Below are 19,213 nucleotides of genomic sequence, written 5' to 3'. Positions count from 1 at the left end.
CTTGTGATTAAAGATAAACTAGAAACTGAAATACAAGTCTTGAAGTTGTTACTTAATTTGTAAGTATAAATTCCTTTTAACCCAATCTTTACCATGTTTTATCCTTTAAGGTTTTATCTCATTCAGATGCATATGCTATCTCTATGTTCAGATGACATTCCAATAATCTATTAAAAATCAAAAGTTTTTATTCTTTTATTAAAAATCAGATATAAAACCTTTTTCATTTATTCTGCTTTTAATATAAACCCTCATTTAAAACAACAGCGATTATAAATACTTGTCAAGATGGCAATGGCAATAAGTGTTGCCATTAATTTTATTTTAATTACGACTTAAAATTTATAAGTTGTTTAAATAGCTCTTGGATATGCTCTATAAGTATAAGAAAAGAAAATATTCAACTTTTAGACGTCCAGTAAACTCAACACTAATATACAGTACCTACGCGGCAGAAAATAATGTACATCGACCTTTAGAAAGAGGTAGCGGTTTGTAGAGCATCGCCTCTGTCGTAAGACTGACAAAACGTCACATAGGTATGAGTGACAGAAAAAAACGCTCCACAAAACCGAAATCTCATTCTAAAGGTTGATGTACATTATTTCTGTAGCGTACCTACTGTAAATAGCGCGGATGTAAGTGCGATGGTTTGGTATCTAACAAGTCTAGGTATGCACTATAGTTTTGTATCGGACATTGTGTAGAGATGTTCTGGTAAAATTACGATGATGCATTTACGGAATATACCTAACCATAATATTATAAATGCGAAACGGAACTACGGATTGATGTAATTTTTTGCATGAGTATAGTTACACTAGAGCCTAGAGCCGCAAAGCCAGTTTAAGCGCAGACAAATAAACTGTTCCCATTAACCAACCATTACAAACCAACTATTACATCAAAAATTGTTGTAACAAACCCTCAATAATTATTCTTTCCTTGAGCCAGTGGGGGCGAAGCTGCGGGTAATAGTTAGCACAATAATAAATATAGTTTGTAAGCATTGATTTATAAACAGTTTTATTTATTACTTATAATAACGAAATACCTATTTTAAAGGTGACTTTTTCTAGAGTGGCAACTCTGGTAATGTTTTGTCATTATAACCAGCACCGGATATGAATTTAACCAAATAATAATTTATTAATTTAATAATTTAATCTACGATAAAGTCTTACAAACTAATTTTGTATAAAAAACTAACTAATTAAATTACTAAGTTTTGCATAGGTCCCATTTCTAGACACTTCATAAAACATTCAGGTAATCCCATGCCTATGTTCTTTCTACAAATAACAAGTAGCGTGCTGGGACCACTTGTCGTGTGATAATAAGTAATTTATTAATAAAACCAAACAAAATGTAGTAATCACAAGTCGATTAAATTTTAGTAATATTATCGCCGGTCCACTACTGAGCACGAGGCTCCTCTTAATTTGAAGGCCACAGTCCACTATACTGACCAAGTGCGGATTCAAGACTTCATACATCTTTGAGAACAGAATGGAGGACTCTCAGGCATGAAGGCCAAGGGGCTGGCTGGCTTGAAACGTACTACATACCTATGGAATACGACAGGTTGAGATGGCAATCGGGGTATGAGACAGGGGGACGCCTCGCAGACCCGCGCTCGCCCAGGTGACGTGCGGGACGTTCCCTTCCCGATTGCCGTCGCGGACTATACTTATAGGCAAGCATCAGCCGCCAAAGAAACTGATGATCATCGGCAACGACATCAGTTTATTTGCGGGTGATGCTCATTTTGCACACAGTCTATTGTTAGATGGGGTTAAACAAGACGTAAAACAGATTGGTGTAAGAAGTTAGAGAACGAGCGTGAATGATAAAAATGGATGGAGGACTCTTCTGGAGCAGGCCTGATTCCCGACTCTATAAACGTAGCGCCGCGCGACGGTGATGGTAAACATGAATTCATATATAACTAGCTGCCCTGGCGAACTTCGTTCCGCCTAACAGTCGATTCAAATTTTTAAATTTTTCTCTCCGTAAGAACCATCCTCGTACTTCCAGGAATATTATAAAAAAAGAATTAGCGAAATCGGTTTAGCTGTTCTCGAGATTTGCGATGAGCAACACATTTAGTGATTCATTTAAGGAACCTTTATTCCTATTCTATTTATTAAATAGGGGATTTACGATTTACCCACATGAGGGGGTAATTTTACCATAGATATACTCTTTGATTGTTTAAAATGTAATGGTGTACCCCACATGTTTGTAACAAACTACAAGCACTGGCAAGCTTGTGGACAGATGTTTCCTTGCTTGCAATTTTGTCGTGATGTCATCTGGATGCAAGCCAACAAGTACTCTGTGCAAGCCAAACACCGACTAAAGTACTCTATCCCGCACCGGGCTAGCGCGGGTGTGTGGGGTGTGCCCACCCCGATTTTCATCTCGAACTGTCGCGTATTAAAGACTCTAAGGTCGCGTACTATATTAATGTTGTTTGTCGCAAACTCATGTGCGCGCCGCCATAGTCATCGTTATCACGTGACGCGTCACGCCACCACGTAGTGATTATATAGGTACCATTATACTCTTTGACGTCACACAGAGTAGGTACATATCTGTACATATCCACGCAACGCAGCATTAAAGTACAGATATCTAGTTACAGTTAGTAGCAAAGCATGTATACACATGCATACAGGTAGCATTTCAAAGTGAAATCAAAATATTTAATTTCGGCTCTAATCGGTCGCACTTGTAAAAAAACCATCGATTTAGAAAAACTTGCCTTGGGGTTGCCACTAGTATGGTCTATGGTCACTAAGTTTATCACAAGTTTATGATATCCTAAAACTCCTGCTTATAAGCTAATGTTACCCATCTCTTCTGCACTAAATATAAAAAATATTATTATCTATTATAGTTTTTGAACGAAATACCAGCATGGGCAACATTGTGAACGAAATGTCATTCTTAGACAACAATTAAAAAATGTCGGAATCGTGTCAAGACGGTAATTGTCATGGAAATAATGAATTTGGGCCTGACGAATCACCTACGAAGCTTATCGTCAATTATATTCCCGAAGTTATGACGCAGGATATGATGTTCTCACTATTCTCAACCATGGGTAAATTAGAAAGTTGTAAATTGATATCGAACAGAGGGTACGGTTTCGTGGAGTACGCTCGTCCAGAAGATGCCGTGAAAGCACGGAAAGCTTTCAATGGACTGCTAATGCAGAACAAAACACTAAAGGTCTCACACGCTTTGCTCAATCCCGAGTTGAAGCCGCCCACGAAACCGGAAGCCGACTGGAACCTCTACGTATGTAACCTGCCTAATGAACTGACGTTGCAAGACTTACATGGACTATTCGCACAATTCGGTAAAATAGTGAATTCCCGCATCGCCTCAGGCATAGCCTTCGTGCTATACGAGCACCAGTATGAAGCAGAGAGAGCAATTCACAACGTGAATGGCACCACTCCTCCCGGTTTTCTACACCCACTTACTGTTAAGTATGCCAATAAGAGTAATCCTAACAGACATAAAAACAATAACAACAATTTTTCTAAGAATTCCCTCGTAAAGCCTTATCAATGGATCAATCATGTGGGTGCTATAGGAGATCACAATTCCCCCAGCACATGGTCGATATATATTTATAATATTGCTCCTGAAGTAGAAGAATTGACTTTATGGCAACTGTTCGGTCCCTATGGTGCTATTGTATCAGTTAAGATAATCAAAGATCATCAGACTAACAAGAGCAAAGGTTTTGGATTTGTGACAATGAGGAATTATGACCAGGCAGCGATGGCAATACAGGCATTGAATGGCTATGTACTCCAGGGCCAGCCGCTGTCTGTAAGTTTCAAGACACAAAAGAGATAATGTTGTAACAGCTGTCCTAACTCTCTTTACAATATCAGTACAGTAATGAATAGACAAAAATGACTTCTTTTTCATTGATACACATCAATTATCAAATTGTATTGAAATAGTGCTGAGACGTAATCCTATATACAACATTACCTTAAGTGCTGTCGGTCAACCTTTGTTAAAAGATTATATTACTTTGAGCTATCAATATTGTTAAGTTTGTTTCTTATTATGAATAATAATTTATTCAGTTTGCTCGTTAAATGTTTCAAGTTTACTAGACGTTTAAGATTTGTATTGAAGATGATTGTTGTTTGGAAGTTCAACATCAGTTGTGAGCTATGTGCTTTGATTATTATTTTTATCTATTATTTAAGTATAATATAATACCATTATAATGTGCTTTTACAAGATCTTACTAATAATATAAGCCACATGGAGATGTTTAATCAGCTACTAGTTTTAGTTGTACACTTTTTATAACATGATGTCTATTTAGGTAGTGAAAACAAAATCTAGATTTTATCATATTTATACATTTAGTATAAAATTTGCTGAATTAAAATTCATTTTCACAATTTTAAAAATGTGTTTTCATAACTTATTTGCAATTTTAAGTTTGCTAGATTTCCTTAGAATATTTCCTTATGTTATTTCAAAATTATTTTGACATACACATAGCTTCTGAAGCTTACTGAAGTGATAAGAAAATTGTGCCCAGTTATTGTTGTCAAAGTTGTTGACAACAATAACTGGTTGAAACATGGCTTTTTCTTGTCCTGGGTTTCTTTTCTGCACTCAGGTTAGACTGCCATCAGTTGCACGTGATTTTGTAAACATAACATATCTGATATTTTTAAATAAATAAAAATATCAATACAACATTTTAATATACGCAGCGGGACCCCACATTTTAAGATAATGTGGTTAGGTCACGTAAATAGTTGCAGATTTGTTCTACCAGATTTAATTTAATAAAAATGAATTTGTTCCATGGAAAATAAAATAAGAAATCTAAATATATAAAAGGAAAAGGTGACTGACTGACTGATCTATCAATGCACAGCTCAAACTACTGGACAGATCGTGCTGAAATTTGGCATGCAGATAGCTATTATGACATAGGCACCCGCTAAAAAAGGGTTTTTGAAAATTCAACTCTTGAGGGTGTGAAATAGGGGTTCGAAATTTTGTGTAGTCCAGAAGTCGCGAGCATAAGCTAGTCTACACTATATAATATATAATATATAATAATATTATAAAGAGGAAAACTTTGTTTGTTTGTTTGTACTGAATAGGCTCAAAAACTACTGGACCGATTTTAAAAATTCTTTCACCATTCGAAAGCTACATTATCCACGAGTAACATAGGCTATATTTTATTTTGGAAAAAAATAGGGTTCCGTAAGATATTTGGGTTTTTCGGACACAAGGTGTAAAAAATCAACCAGAAAAGTTACTTATTTTGCGTACGCTGCCTAAACTATAAAAGATAGAACCATAAAATGTTCTAATTAATTGTAGATCTTATAAATATCTACAAAAAAGTCCGCGACACACTATACCCATCTATGTCGAGTGAGGCACAGCAACCATTTTTTTATTTAAAAATCTTGAATTTTTTTTGGACTACATTTAAACGCGTTTATTTTACTCATGCTATTAATCCTTATCAAAATAAATGATTTCATCACTAAGAACAGTTTATGGAGATAATATTTGGTCTTTGAATGATTGAAATTGGACGTTTGGTTTTGAAGTTATGGCGAAATTAAAATATTACGATTTCTGCTGCACGGCCCGTTGTATTATATAAAGAGGTAATGTCGTTAAGTTTGTTTGTAGGGGGTAATCTTTAGAACTACTGAACCGATTTTAAAAATTCTTTCACCAGTAGAAAGCTACATTATTCCTGAGTGACATAGGCTATACGGGATCTTTAAAAACCTAAATCTACGCGGGCGAAGCCGCGGGGATCAGCTAGTAAGATATAAAATTGATTCCAGCCATTGAGATATTTTTAATGTAAATAGCTCAAAATTAATTAAAATTTTAGTTCCATTTTCGGTCAATCATTTTAGAAAAAAAAAACTTTATTACACTTACAATTCTTGCCATTCTCGAAGGCTACTGAACTTTACTTGTACCACGTCGTTTACATGGTCATTGCGTAAGTGTGCGTGCATGTCGGACCAATCAGTCGCGAGCAAGCGCTGTCAAACACACACATTTAGTATACCTTACGTATACCGATACGACTTAAACACAAGCATGAGTCAGTGGCCTTCGTGAAATGCAAGAACTATACAAAATAAATAATAATTGGCTTTTTAGAACACTCAGCCTAGCCAGTGGACTTCTTTAAAATAGAAAACTATTTTCAAAACTAAAATTTTTTTTATTGAAAACACATTGACCAAAGATCAGAGGAAAATTTGGAGCTCCTCAGCCATATAAAAGGCTATAAAACAAAATATCCTGCTGGCTGGAGATTGAGATTAAAAGCATTATTCTCCACTAGCTGATGCCCGCGACTTCGTCCGCGTGGATTTAAGTTTTCCAAAATCCCGTGGGAATTCGTTAATTTTCCGGGATAAAAAGTAGCCTATGTGCTAATCGAGGGTATAGTCTATCTCCATTCCAAATTTCAGCCAAATCCGTCCAGTAGTTTTTGCGTGAAGGAGTAACAAACATACACACACACACATACAAACTTTCGCCTTTATAATATTGTTCAGGATGGAACAAATACAGATTTTTAAGTTAAAATAAAAATAAAATAAATAAATACTATACCAATTACTACTTACTGTGTCATGAAAAAACATTAATAAGAACAATTTCACTTTCTACATGCAACACATTTCTTATGTTGTGTTGTGTATGCAGATTGCATGTTAGAAATGTGGATCACAAGTTTACAAAATCATTTTTATAAATACTTATAAGTACATAAGTACCTATCCATTAAGTTTTATATTGTTGGTATGATAATTAAACATTTTTAAATCTATACTAATATAGAGGTTTTGTTAGTTTGTGAGTTCCTTATGTAGGATGACCTAACGATCCGATTCCAAAAATTATTTCACTGATAGATAGCTGCATTATCCTGGTGTGCCATATGCTGTAAATTATATTATTATCCTGACGTTACATCAAGTCGTGGGTAAATGGTAGTTAATAACATGATCTAAACAAGGTCATTCTAAATACCTATAAACAGTTGCACACGTAAATTAACATGGTTGAGCCTGCTTCCCCGTATAATGAACATAAAACCATAGTATAGTTTCATTACTATTGGAAAGACTTGATAAATAAAAATATTTGTAAAGATGTCATATTTTACTTTTAGCCTATACTCGTTATACTTATTTGTGTCCCACGCTCAACTAGGTATGACTATGAGTATTTTTATTAGATTAACCCACTTAGATAATAATTGGGCATGCACTTTTATAGGAGGATACACAGTCATGCGCTATCATTGTGCTAAACCTACAATTACATGATAATATGATTTATAGTACAGAGGTTTTTTAAAATACCTATTCTGTCGGATGTTGCTGGCAATAAGACCAAGTTTTTTCTGAATAAATTAAGAAGTAGGTAGTTAATATTTATTATAATAGCATTCGGTAGAAGTTGACGTGTTAGACATTGGGGTCCCAAGAAAAGCGCAGCGCTGGCAGATCCCCACTAGGTGGGGAGACGAGATCAGGCAAGAGTCGCAGGGAGCAGCTGGATTCGTGCGGCGCAAGACATTGGCGTATGAAAGTCCCTATACAAAAGACCTATAACTAACTGAGGACGTCTACCGGTTGACGACCGTAATGATGATAGTTTTTAACATTAGGTAGTTTTATGTAAGTAATTCGATCGTAAGGGTTACGCACTCATCCCATTCGAGTCCGTGAAAATATGTTCCGAAGTAGTCCTAGAACTATTTGTATGGTAATTTATGACAAGACGTAGATATTTTTTATATCCGTATTTTCACGGATTCGGATCGGATGAGTGCGTGATCGCTCTAACGATTACATTGCATCGGATCTTCAGAAGTGCATGTACATCACAGAGGCATAAGAGCACTGCTTACCCTAGTTGAAATATTTGTTCTAAGCTCATTTTTAAGGTTCCGTATTAAGGCGGTAAAAAGAAACCGTTATGGTACGACGTTCGTCTGTCCGTCAGTCTTTAACAAATACTTGTTTCAGTAATTTGTCATTTGCTATAAAGTTGGGCAAACATTATTTTAAAACTTTAGTATTCCAGTCGATAGCATTAGTGGGTAACTACTGGGTACCTACCACATACCTACCTACATATATACCTACCTATACGTAGTTACTGAAACTGTGACAAACGGACAGATCAACGAACCCTAGAAACCCAACTACCTATCGTAACTTTGAATTTGTTGTCAGTTCGTAGTAGAATTATAAATTATTTAGTAGTGCCTATACTACTTATAAGTACCTACCCTACCAAAATAAGCAAACTTCGCAACGTTATCTAGGCGCATGCTCTGTATTTTGATATTATAATCAATATCGCTTGAAGATCGCTGCAGCGACTTTGCAGTTGCGTTCGTTCTTGTAAATTATAAATTGAGAAAAAGATATAACAGTGTATTTGTTTAGTTCAAGGAGTATTTTGTGTGTGTGAAGTGGCGGTGGCGGAGAGTGAGACTTCTGCAGTGGCGGGAGGCGTCGGCCTCGCCGTGAATAGCAAGGTAGGTGATCCTATACTATTTGCACTGGTAATAATAATACCTATTACATGTCTCAAAAATCGGTCTAGTGCAAGTCGCACCCGCACACGAAGGGTTCCGTACCATGGTACAAGAAATAACACTATTTAATTTTTTTAAATGTTCGTGGCAGCCATTAAATTTTTAAAATTTGTTGTTGTAACGGCAATAGAAATAACTACACATTCTGTGACATTTTCAACACTCTATTACGGTTCGCGAGATACAGCCCACTGACAGACAGACGGACAGCGGAGTCTTAGTAATATAGAGTCCCGTTGGCAGCCTTCGGGTACGGAACCCTATAAAGGAGCAGGAAGTAAACAAGCACCTTTTTTTTCACCTAGTACTTTTTTTTAACGCTGGGGAATTTACATCCACATGTATGCATCCAAAAGGGACCAGCAGCACCCAGGCACACTGGGAGGTTACCTGGCTGGCACCCCGTACCTAGTACCTAGTAGGTAGGTACCTACTGCTGTTAATGTTGACTACCGCAATCTCTAATATCACTGCAATGCGGATTTCTGCAAGTAAATCGTCCTTAAGTAATTAAAGCACATAATTACTTAAGTACTTATATTAAGATTAGCTATGGCAGTTTATAATCTGTTCACGTGGCCACGTAGGTACATACCGAAACGCAAAATCGTACAATTGCTAATCGTACCGGTAGCATTGTTAAGCAATGTCCCATTAGACTAAAACTTAAAAGGTGTTTACCTAGTTTATTATAAACCTCACATTCACGCTCAATGTTCGAGAGGTTCCCTCTGCAGAAGCGCAAATAAGAATAAGAATTAATTCAAATGACGGGGAGCTTTTATACCCACTGTCCAGGGTCCAGGTCCCTGATAATCTAGGGATCGATCCCGGGCACGAAACTAACTTTTCGAAGTATATGTGCAATTAAATATCATTTGGTTTAACGGTGAAGGAAAACATTGTGAGGAAACCTGCAATCTGCATCCATGAGAGTTCTCTACAATGTTCTAAAAATATGTGAAGTCTGCCAATCCTCACTTGGCCGGCGTTATGGACTATGGCCAAAGCGTTCTCATTCTGAAAGGAAAGCCGTTCTCAGTAGTGAATTGGCGCTGGATTGATGATGTTGATAATTTATCTTTTAAGCAATAGACTGAAGTATCGACCGATCAAAAACAAAAGTTTGTAAGGCGATCGACCAAACTTGACTTGATACGCCAGGTATACCCAAGTCCGGGGGCGGCGCGCGGCGTGTGGGCGCTGCCGCAGCCGCCCCCCTGCACCATGGCTGCGGAGGAGGCCCTGCCGCCCTGCTCGCCTATGTCGCCCGACGCACCCACCGCCCAGCCGCGCATCACCACCAACATGAGTCACCATTCTGACTTCCATCAACTGATCTTCGAAGCTGTCCGATCAGGGTAAGTAGGTACCTATACTTTATTTTTTTATGGTCAAGGTAGGTACCTACCTTCAGGCATTCGAAATAGGAGACCGCTGCACGCTGCTTTGTACTTGAAGAATGCATGGAGAGCAATGCTGCTCTGCTTTTAACTCTATTCAGTTTATTCCTCATATTTGTTACCTAATGCCTACTTTGAGGTGTTTTGCCGGGTGCGATCCTAATTAATCGCATTGCGCAGCGGTTTTCAACTTTTACTGATTTGTATTCACTGTGTAAATTATGGACTATGTCAGGTTAATTTCTACTTATAGGTACGCAATTCCTGTTCAAAATCGAAAGCAAATATTTTAAACGCGGTAGGCAACAGTAAACCGACAGAACAAATAGATGAGGTAATTTTTATGACAAACTAGCTGCCCCGGCGAACTTCGTACCGCCTAACAGTCGATTCAAATTTTTAAAATTTTTCTCTCCGTAAGAACCATCCTCGTACTTCAAGGAATATTATAAAAAAAGAATTAGCGAAATCGGTTCAGCTGTTCTCGAGATTTGCGATCAGCAACACATTTAGCGATTGCCATGAATAACTTTAAATGTCTATAAAGATAAGCGGTGGGCTTTATTAATTTTTTCAAGAATTATCATAATTGAGTAAGTAGTAGGTACCTACCTAAAACAGCTTTAAAATAAAATCCCTAACCTAGGTCGTCTTTTTAATTATGAGTTGTAATTCATAAACATAATAATTTAAGTATACGCAGTTATTTACGAAATAAACTGTACCTACCTAGGATTTAAATACTTAAGTAAGTATACAGGGTTACAAGAAAATAGGACACGATCCCGTTAAGGGGTTATAGTACAGGACATTAGCTATCAAACGACCCCTAAAGTGCTTATGCGAAAGTGTATCGTTTTCGAGTTATTCATTTTTTTATTTTTTTCTTGGTAAAAGGGTGTTTGCCACTTTAAAAATTAATAAAAAAAGGAACAATGTATTTCAGCAGTTTTTTTTTATTTCTTGCTAGTACATATCCTTGTTAATAATAAACAGTTATAAAACTAAAAAAATCTTAAAGCATTTTAAAATTACAGCCCAAAAACTGTACAAGTTTTTGATTTTTAAATTTAATTCTTTGAATAACTTGCAAATTTTCTGTAAAAATTACTATGGCACTTATCCTGCGGATTATTTTAAAAACATCTACGTTTCGTTAGCTATCCATTGGTACATAAAAATTACAAAAAAAAAATCATATAATCAAGAAAAAATTACACAACAAAGAGACCAGGTAGAAAATTCTAACAAATGCTATTGCCAAAGAATTCAATCAGAATCTATGTAAAAACGAGTTTAATGCAAAATGGTTAAAGATTATTTTTAATGAGGTCAAAAGGTAATATAAAATCAGTCAAGTGCGAGTCGGGCTCGCACACGAAGGGTTCCGTACCATCGTACAAAAAATAACACTTTTTAATTTTTTCAATTTATATGGCGGCCATTTTGTAATTTTTAGTATTTATTGTTATAGCGGCAATAAAAATACACATTCTGTAAAAATTTCAAGTCTCTACGTATTAGGGTTCACGAGATACAGTCCACTGACAGACAAACGGACGGCCGGACAGACGGAGGGACGGACGAACGAACATGAAATTTTCACAAAATGTGTATTTTTATGGCCGCTATAACAACAAATACTAAAAATTACGAAATGGCCGCCATAAAAATTAAAAAAAAATTTTATTTCTTGTACGAAGGTACGGAACCCTTCGTGTCGACTCGCACTTGGCTGATTTTATATTACCTTTTGACCTCATTAAAAATAATCTTTAACCATTTTGCATTAAACTCGTTTTTACATAGATTCTGATTGAATTCTTTGGCAATAGCATTTGTTAGAATTTTCTACCTGGTCTCTTTGTTGTGTAATTTTTCTTGATTTTATGATTTTTTTTGTAATTTTTATGTACCAATGGATAGCTAACGAAACGTAGATGTTTTTAAAATAATCCGCAGGATAAGTGCCATAGTAATTTTTACAGAAAATTTGCAAGTTATTCAAAGAATTAAATTTAAAAATCGAAAACTTGTACAGTTTTTGGGCTGTAATTTTAAAATGCTTTAAGATTTTTTTAGTTTTATAACTGTTTATTATTAACAAGGATATGTACTAGCAAGAAATTAAAAAAACTGCTGAAATACATTGTTCCTTTTTTTATCAATTTTTAAAGTGGCAGACACCCTTTTACCAAGAAAAAAATAAAAAAATGAATTACTCGAAAACGATACACTTTCGCATAAGCACTTTAGGGGTCGTTTGATAGCTAATGTCCTGTACTATAACCACTTAACGGGATCGTGTCCTCTTTTCCTGTAACCCTGTATAATTAGGACTAGAATTTTTGCCTCTAGGAACTATTATACTTTATAGCAATACCTACTCATGGTACCTACCTATCAAATTTTGAATCCCCTTAGCCCTTACCTATTTAATACCCTATAGTCCAAATATACTTAGTTCCCAATAAGGTAGTCCCAAATAGTTTCCAAGCTTTCGGAGATGCGTGGGTGAGTTCGCAAACGCTCGGTCATTGTGGACATGTTATTTCAGTTCACTTTGAATGCCTCGGCCGGCCGAGCAATCGAATCCATGGCATACCATCGGATCGAGCGATCTGCAATCTGCCGAAAGGAAGTCGCGACTCGGGCGCGTTCCGGCCACATTAATGACTAACAATTTATTAATTGAAAACTAAGGCTGAGATCTAGAGAGCGTAGCTAGGTACTGAGTCATAATGAATGTCTCGTTATATCTCTAAGTATACCTAGGTACAGTTTGGACGAGGGCATAGTCCATACCTATACCTACGCTATGTACCTAGAACTCACCTAAGTAAGAGTCCTATGTAAAGTACACGGCAGAAAATATTGTATGGTATACTTTAGGAAGAGAATAGCGGCTTCGTAGAGCGTTGTCTGTCGTTGAGACCGACAAAACGTCACACACAGTATGAGTGACAGAGACAACGCTCTACGCAGCTAAAATATCATATTTTTAAAGGTCGATGTACAATATTTCTTGCCGGCTACTGTAACCATTATTTGCATAATTTTACAGAGAAGTGTCAGAGATAGAGAGGCTGGTGGAAAAGCTTGGAGTGGAAGTTCTGAGCGCGCGTGACCAGCACGGCTACACTCCGGCGCACTGGGCAGCACTGGACGGCAGCGTGGCTGTGATGCGCTACCTTGTGGAGAGGAACGCACCTATCGACCTCTCCTGCTTGGGCACACAGGTATGACATCAGGCGTGAACCAGGCTCACTTGGTCACGTGACCTGGAAATTATACCTACGCCGCTTCGATGGTTCTCGCGTAACCCTATTTCTTATTAGTTATGACTTATGTGTGAACGGTAATAATTAGGTAGGTAAACTTAATTATTTAGTAGCTGTTAACGGTGTCCAGGAACTTATGCCTATCAACATTTAAACGTATACTATGAGAGATAAACCACTAACACTAACACTAACACTAACACTAATTAAACCAATTAACTTGTCTTAGGGACCTCGTCCAATCCACTGGGCTTGCAGAAAAGGACATGCATCTGTAGTACAAGTGCTGCTACAATCAGGAGTGGCTGTGAACGCCGCAGATTTTAAAGGTTGGTAAAAGAATTGGCCAGAAAAGGTAACGGATAGATAGACACTCTTTTACATAATAATATTAGTATGGATTTGCCATTATTGTTAGTCCTTAGTATATGAAAAATATTTGACTATTTGATGTGATTTTTTTCTGTCCTTAGGTTTAACTCCACTCATGACGGCGTGTATGTATGGGAAAACCGCAACTGCTGCATATCTTCTCGGAATGGGTGCAGCTACACGATTATCCGATATCAACGGCGATACCGCTCTGCACTGGGCGGCGTACAAGGGCCATGCAGATTTAGTACGCCTGCTGATTTACTCTGGCGTCCCATTACACTGCACGGATAATTTTGGATCAACGCCTTTGCATCTTGCTTGCCTCTCGGGCAATTTGACATGCGTTCGACTGCTCTGTGAGAAGGTAATTTCCAAGAAATTTTAGTAAATTCTGCTTTTTTTTTAAATAATGGATTCCCATTATGACTATTGACTACAACTTACACCACGAAAGCTGAACTTGTGCAGTGGGTATTGGTCAAAATAGACTAGGTACCTATAGTAGGTACCTACGCGACAGGTTGAAATGGCAATCGGGGAGGGAACGCCCCGCACAGCCCCCGCGCTAACCCGGTGCGGGCGAGTGCGCGTGACGTGCAGGTGTGCGGGGCGTCCCCCGCCTCATACCCCGATTGATATTTCAACCTGTCGCAGATTATAGACCACATTTATCTCCGTAGTATTAAAATCTATTTTAATAAACAATTATCTAATAGTTGCGGTGCGAAACGAAGCAAACGATAAGCAAGCAAGCGCATTTTGTACTGCGCAGACTAAACCTGTGTTTAGTTTGTCTAGAAATAAATGCGCTTACACAGTTTGAAGTGTCCTGAGTCCTGAGTCCTGACACATACATTTTGTAGGCAGAGTTGCAGATTTTTCTGACGGTATCCTGACGGCTGTGGTGCTACTTACAATTATTGGTCGATCGTCGCGCTAGATGTTGTTCAAAAAGTTTGATATTTTTTAGGTTAAAGCAGAATTGGAACCTCGTGACAAAAATGGCAAGACTCCTCTAATGCTTGCACAAAGCCATCGTCACGCAGAAGTGGTAAAATTGCTACAAAAGGAAATGAAGCGCAAATCTCATTGGATGCCCCCGCTCTCTGAATTCTGGGCACTTCTTTTCGGCGGAGCTGGGGATTCTAAGGGACCTCTTCTATTCTTCCTGGTGTCCGTTCTTTTGTGGGGTTATCCTATGTATATTATTAGGGTAGGTAGATTGCTTTGTTATTTCTGGAAAAATAATTGTTGGGTGATAACTAATGCGCATGCATTACGCTCATTATGCTGAACTTAAGGCGTCATCTCCACGGGGGAGAGAATCGCAATGAGTCTGACCTAACTACTATCGTTGGCGATAGTATCGCCCTGTGGAGTTTAGCCTATAAGAGTTGTATCGAATCTGGTACCTAATACAGCGAGACTATCGCCAAGATTCCCTCGTCCGTGAAGATGGCGCCTAAATCTTAACAGATTTGGCGATTGAAAAATCGTCCCTAAAGAATGTTTGTTTTGTATTTGCTTCCAGTGTATTCCGTTGACATGGAACACATTGCGTCTCTCCCACTACTGTTTCCTCTACTGGAACGCCATAATGTGGATCAGCTGGGTGATCGCCAACCGACGAGACCCTGGCTACATTCCTCAGAACTCGGAAACCTACTACCGAGCTATAAGGCAGATACCCTACTACGATAAGTGGAAGAAGAGGAATGTTATACTCTCTCGTCTATGTCATACTTGTAGGTGCTTGAGACCACTCAGGTAATTTACCTATTATACAAAGTAAGTAGGTAGGTATGTTTTTATTTTTTAAGTAGGTATTTATTAGATAAGTACATATTATGAGTTTATGCTATTTTGGATCATCTTGCATAGGTACCTACTATATCTGTCCGTGGTATTGCAATAGGTAGTAGGGGATCTTTGGTGCCTACGAGCGCAACGTGTATCTAGGACGTAGGTACCTACTCCGTACTAGGTACCATGTATAGAACGCGACAGGTTGAGATGGTAATCACCATAGAATTCTATATATATTTCAATAGTAAGTAAGTAGGTACCTACATATTATTTGTCTTCTGGGTTTGTTGTGTGTATGGTTAGATAACGTTTATTTTATGCTCACCAAGTGACCCCTGGCCCTTCCTTTATTGAGATACCCTTGTAGCCTGTAGGTAAGGTCTAGAAAGGGTTGATAGACAGATTCCTTTATGGTATTGTCCGAACAATAATTCCCTTAGTCCGCGTATCTGCACTTGAAGTTTATAGGTACTCTACCTGTCTACTCGAAGTTATTAAAACTAAAATGGGTTTATTTCGAATTTTGTTCAATAGTAGTTTTCATTATTTTTATTTTGAGGGAGTGTTCTAAAATTAGGAGTGAGCGAGACAGAAAACGTAACAGGCAGACTATTTTATAAACATAGAAATTGCTTCTTTTAAGTGACCCACACCTGTTTTTTTTTTGATGAATTCAGACCTTTTTTGAAGAATTTGTATCCCACAGAGCCAAACACTGCCGCATCTGCAAACGTTGCGTAGCATACTTCGACCACCACTGCCCCTTCATCTACAACTGCATCGGCGTGCGCAACCGCATGTGGTTCTTCCTGTTCGTGATGAGCGTGGCCATCAACTGTACACTCTCCATCTACTTCGCCTGCTACTGTCTGTTGCTAGAGGGCTTCGGGTTTCTCTATGTGCTGGGGTTGTTGGAAGCCATTATATTTTGCGGGCTCGGATGGATTTTGACTTGCACTTCAGTAAGTTACCTATAGGTATCTTAGTTAGATAGGTACCTATGTGCTTATACTACCCACTCATCTACAACCGCATGTGGTTTTTTTGGTCTTGGCCTTTTGGTTGCCTGTGATCCCTGGAAGGTACCACTAACATTTATATTCGGTAGCATTGTATTTCTCGAAGAGACCATGGGTAAAAAAATGCCCGTGGTACCTTCCAGGGACCACGGGTGATACTTGGGTTTTTGCAGAACATATTTTATTCTTTCTGTTCGTGACGAGCGTTGCCATCAACTGCACCCTCTCCATTTGAACTTTCTTTTCTGTAATATATAGGTACGGCTTTTTCTCTTTGATCTACCCATAACTGTACCTACTACCTATACCTATCATACTAGTAACCGTCTGAAGTCAAGAATAAAAAATATCATTTGTTCATCGATCAGCCAAGTCCCTGTTCTAACAATCTCTCTTGTAAATGTTCGCAGATCCTGCACGCTTGCATGAATTTGACCACAAACGAAATGTTCAACTACAAACGATACCCGTACTTGCGTGACAAGAGAGGCCGGTACCAGAACCCCTTCTCGAGAGGCCCCATCATGAATCTGATCGAGTTCTTCGTGTGCCTTCCCGACAAATGTGATGACCAGGATATATTTTACGAGGAAAACATATGATGCGAGTCGGTATGACAAAGTGAAAGCGAGACCAAAAGATATGATATCGTCGTTTGGTCGGCTCCGTTGCAATCCAAAAGTGGTAAAGTTGAGCTTGAACTGCGTTACAACAGCAACTCTAACGAGTAGTTCACCATATAGTACCTACCTATAGTATGTACCTACATGCAAAACAAGAAGTTACAACATAGCGGTTTGCGCAAATCATAGACCAATAAATAGCCGTGTTCGTATGCCTTTTTTTGATGCGCTGCACATGCGTAAAAATTAGTGCTGCGCGTGCGTCTTTTTTTCTGACAAGGACTTTGCTTCAAGTTTGAAATTGGCGCGCGCAAGAATCGCGCCCATGTGCACTAAAAATGCAAACGAACAAGACTAATACACAAGGCCAACTTTTGGGACAATGCGCAGTCATACGCCTCGTGTTCTGATTCATGCATATTCGTACATCCCCATCAATGAGGTCTTGTGAATTTTTCTTCCACAAATACCCATTGACACTCTCTAGATCTCCTAATGGGGATTTGTGAACTTTTTCCACAAATCCCCATTGGTTAAAAAACGAAATACTGACAAGCTACTGTATTAATTGTGGATAGTTTATGACATAAATAGATTACATATTAGATAGATGCTTTGTTAAATTTTTCAGAACATAGGATATTTTTCTGAGCTTTATATTTCTGTATAGGTACTTACTATTTCCACGTAGGTATCTAATGAAATCGTGGCACCGACGACGCTGTAGCCGTAAGGCTCTGAATATGTAATAATTGTTATTTGGTACCCCAACGTACAGTCCGGCACCGGTTTCATGTAAGCCTAAAGCGAAATTGGGTAGGTAACATTGCTTAGCAGTTATTAGTAGTAGACTAATTTGCGCCATCACAAAAAGGCCATACGTCCCTGATTGTTGTACCTAACCCTTAAGATTAGAATATAATAAATAAAACAACACTTATTTTGCACTGTTATAATTTTAGAACAGCAATATAGGCATACGCCTAATTAACACTTAATGTTATATCTATAAAAGATTACCTACTTCACACGGCGTGCGATATTTGTCCCACAAGATCGCACAAAATGGTGCTCTTTCAAAATTATATTATATGTAATCTTTATAATAAGGCGTAACGTCCAGTAGAATCTACTGGACGTCCAGTAGTATCTACTGGATCTACTGAGTAGATCACCGAATCGAATCACTTAATTTGCCCCAACATATTTACTATGAAACTGCGCACCGAATCTAAACGAAGTTATTTTTTTTAGTTGCATAATTAAATGTACCTCGATTGGGCTCTAGTGGACGCTAGGCTTAAAACACCGTTTGAGGCAAATTATATTAACCTGAGTAAAAAAAAACAATGGAATGGCGGATATAAATCTATTTACTTACGATTAATATTTTTGTATTGTTTATTTGTGCTTTTGTGTAAATGAAAAATAAAATATAATAAATACAAAATTCTACTGATGACAATGATATAACTTTTTCTTTCCTACTTTACTTACTCTTCTACCGTATCACATTTCTCTTTACACATCAGTCCAAAATCATAGGCATTTTAGACACCTACCCAGATAGCTATATTTTGTCCATGACAATTATTATAGCTTCATCTCCATAAAGAATAAAACGGAAACTTTAACTTAGAATTTCGAATATGAATGTATAATGGAGATGGCGCGAGCGCTCCTCCTGTTTGAAGCGAATACCTACTTATCACTATCCTCTACCACCTACAGTAGCCTACACTTCGACTGCCGCGCGAGAATATTTTTGTAGTCTACTCATTTGGTGGTTGAAGTGGGATAGTGATATGTAGATATTTGTTTCAAGTAAGTATTAGGAGCTTTCGATCCACCTTTATCGATATATTCGTGGTTGTGCCGAAATTCAGTCACTTATTAATGTAGAGATTTCGTTGTTAGCTGGACATCAACTAATCATAATATTTTTTTGGAATTTGACACTGGTTTAACAAATACCTAAAACTGCATGACTAATACAAAGAATCGTAAAGGTTTGTTGGTTTTTACACTAGTACGATGACTGGAC

At 37.8% G+C, this 19,213-nt stretch overlaps 1 protein-coding gene and 1 pseudogene across 2 annotated transcripts; both read left to right on the top strand.

Moving 5' to 3' along the window:
• Nucleotides 1-2,939: 2,939 nt before the first annotated feature.
• Nucleotides 2,940-4,451, top strand: LOC117984363 (ELAV-like protein 2 pseudogene; annotated as a pseudogene).
• A 3,951-nt stretch (nt 4,452-8,402) lies between these two features.
• On the top strand, nt 8,403-18,290 carry Patsas (palmitoyltransferase Patsas). 2 transcript variants are annotated; one of them, XM_034971453.2, is made up of 9 exons: nt 8,404-8,602; nt 9,827-10,023; nt 13,130-13,304; nt 13,576-13,675; nt 13,820-14,085; nt 14,692-14,934; nt 15,253-15,488; nt 16,234-16,489; nt 16,957-18,290. In XM_034971453.2, the coding sequence occupies exons 2-9, from the start codon at nt 9,890-9,892 to the stop codon at nt 17,146-17,148; spliced, it is 1,602 nt and encodes a 533-aa protein (XP_034827344.1). In that variant the 5' UTR covers nt 8,404-8,602; nt 9,827-9,889; the 3' UTR covers nt 17,149-18,290. The 2 variants fall into 2 exon arrangements, with proteins under 2 accessions (XP_069356537.1, XP_034827344.1); XM_069500436.1 differs by lacking the exon at nt 14,692-14,934 and having other exon boundaries at nt 8,403-8,602.
• The last annotated feature ends 923 nt before the right edge of the window (nt 18,291-19,213 follow it).

The sequence above is a fragment of the Maniola hyperantus genome, chromosome 8, assembly GCF_902806685.2.
Source record: "Maniola hyperantus chromosome 8, iAphHyp1.2, whole genome shotgun sequence".
In the NCBI taxonomy this organism is placed as follows: Eukaryota; Metazoa; Arthropoda; class Insecta; order Lepidoptera; family Nymphalidae; genus Maniola; species Maniola hyperantus.
This window is presented reverse-complemented; position numbering and strand designations above follow the sequence as displayed.

Coding starts and splice junctions, on each gene's coding strand:
- Patsas (XM_034971453.2), top strand. CDS start 9,890: ATGGCTGCGGAGGAGGCCCTGCCGCCCTGCTCGCCTATGTCGCCCGAC. Junction 14,086..14,691: donor TTCGACTGCTCTGTGAGAAG/GTAATTTCCAAG, acceptor GATATTTTTTAG/GTTAAAGCAGAATTGGAACC. Junction 14,935..15,252: donor ATCCTATGTATATTATTAGG/GTAGGTAGATTG, acceptor ATTTGCTTCCAG/TGTATTCCGTTGACATGGAA.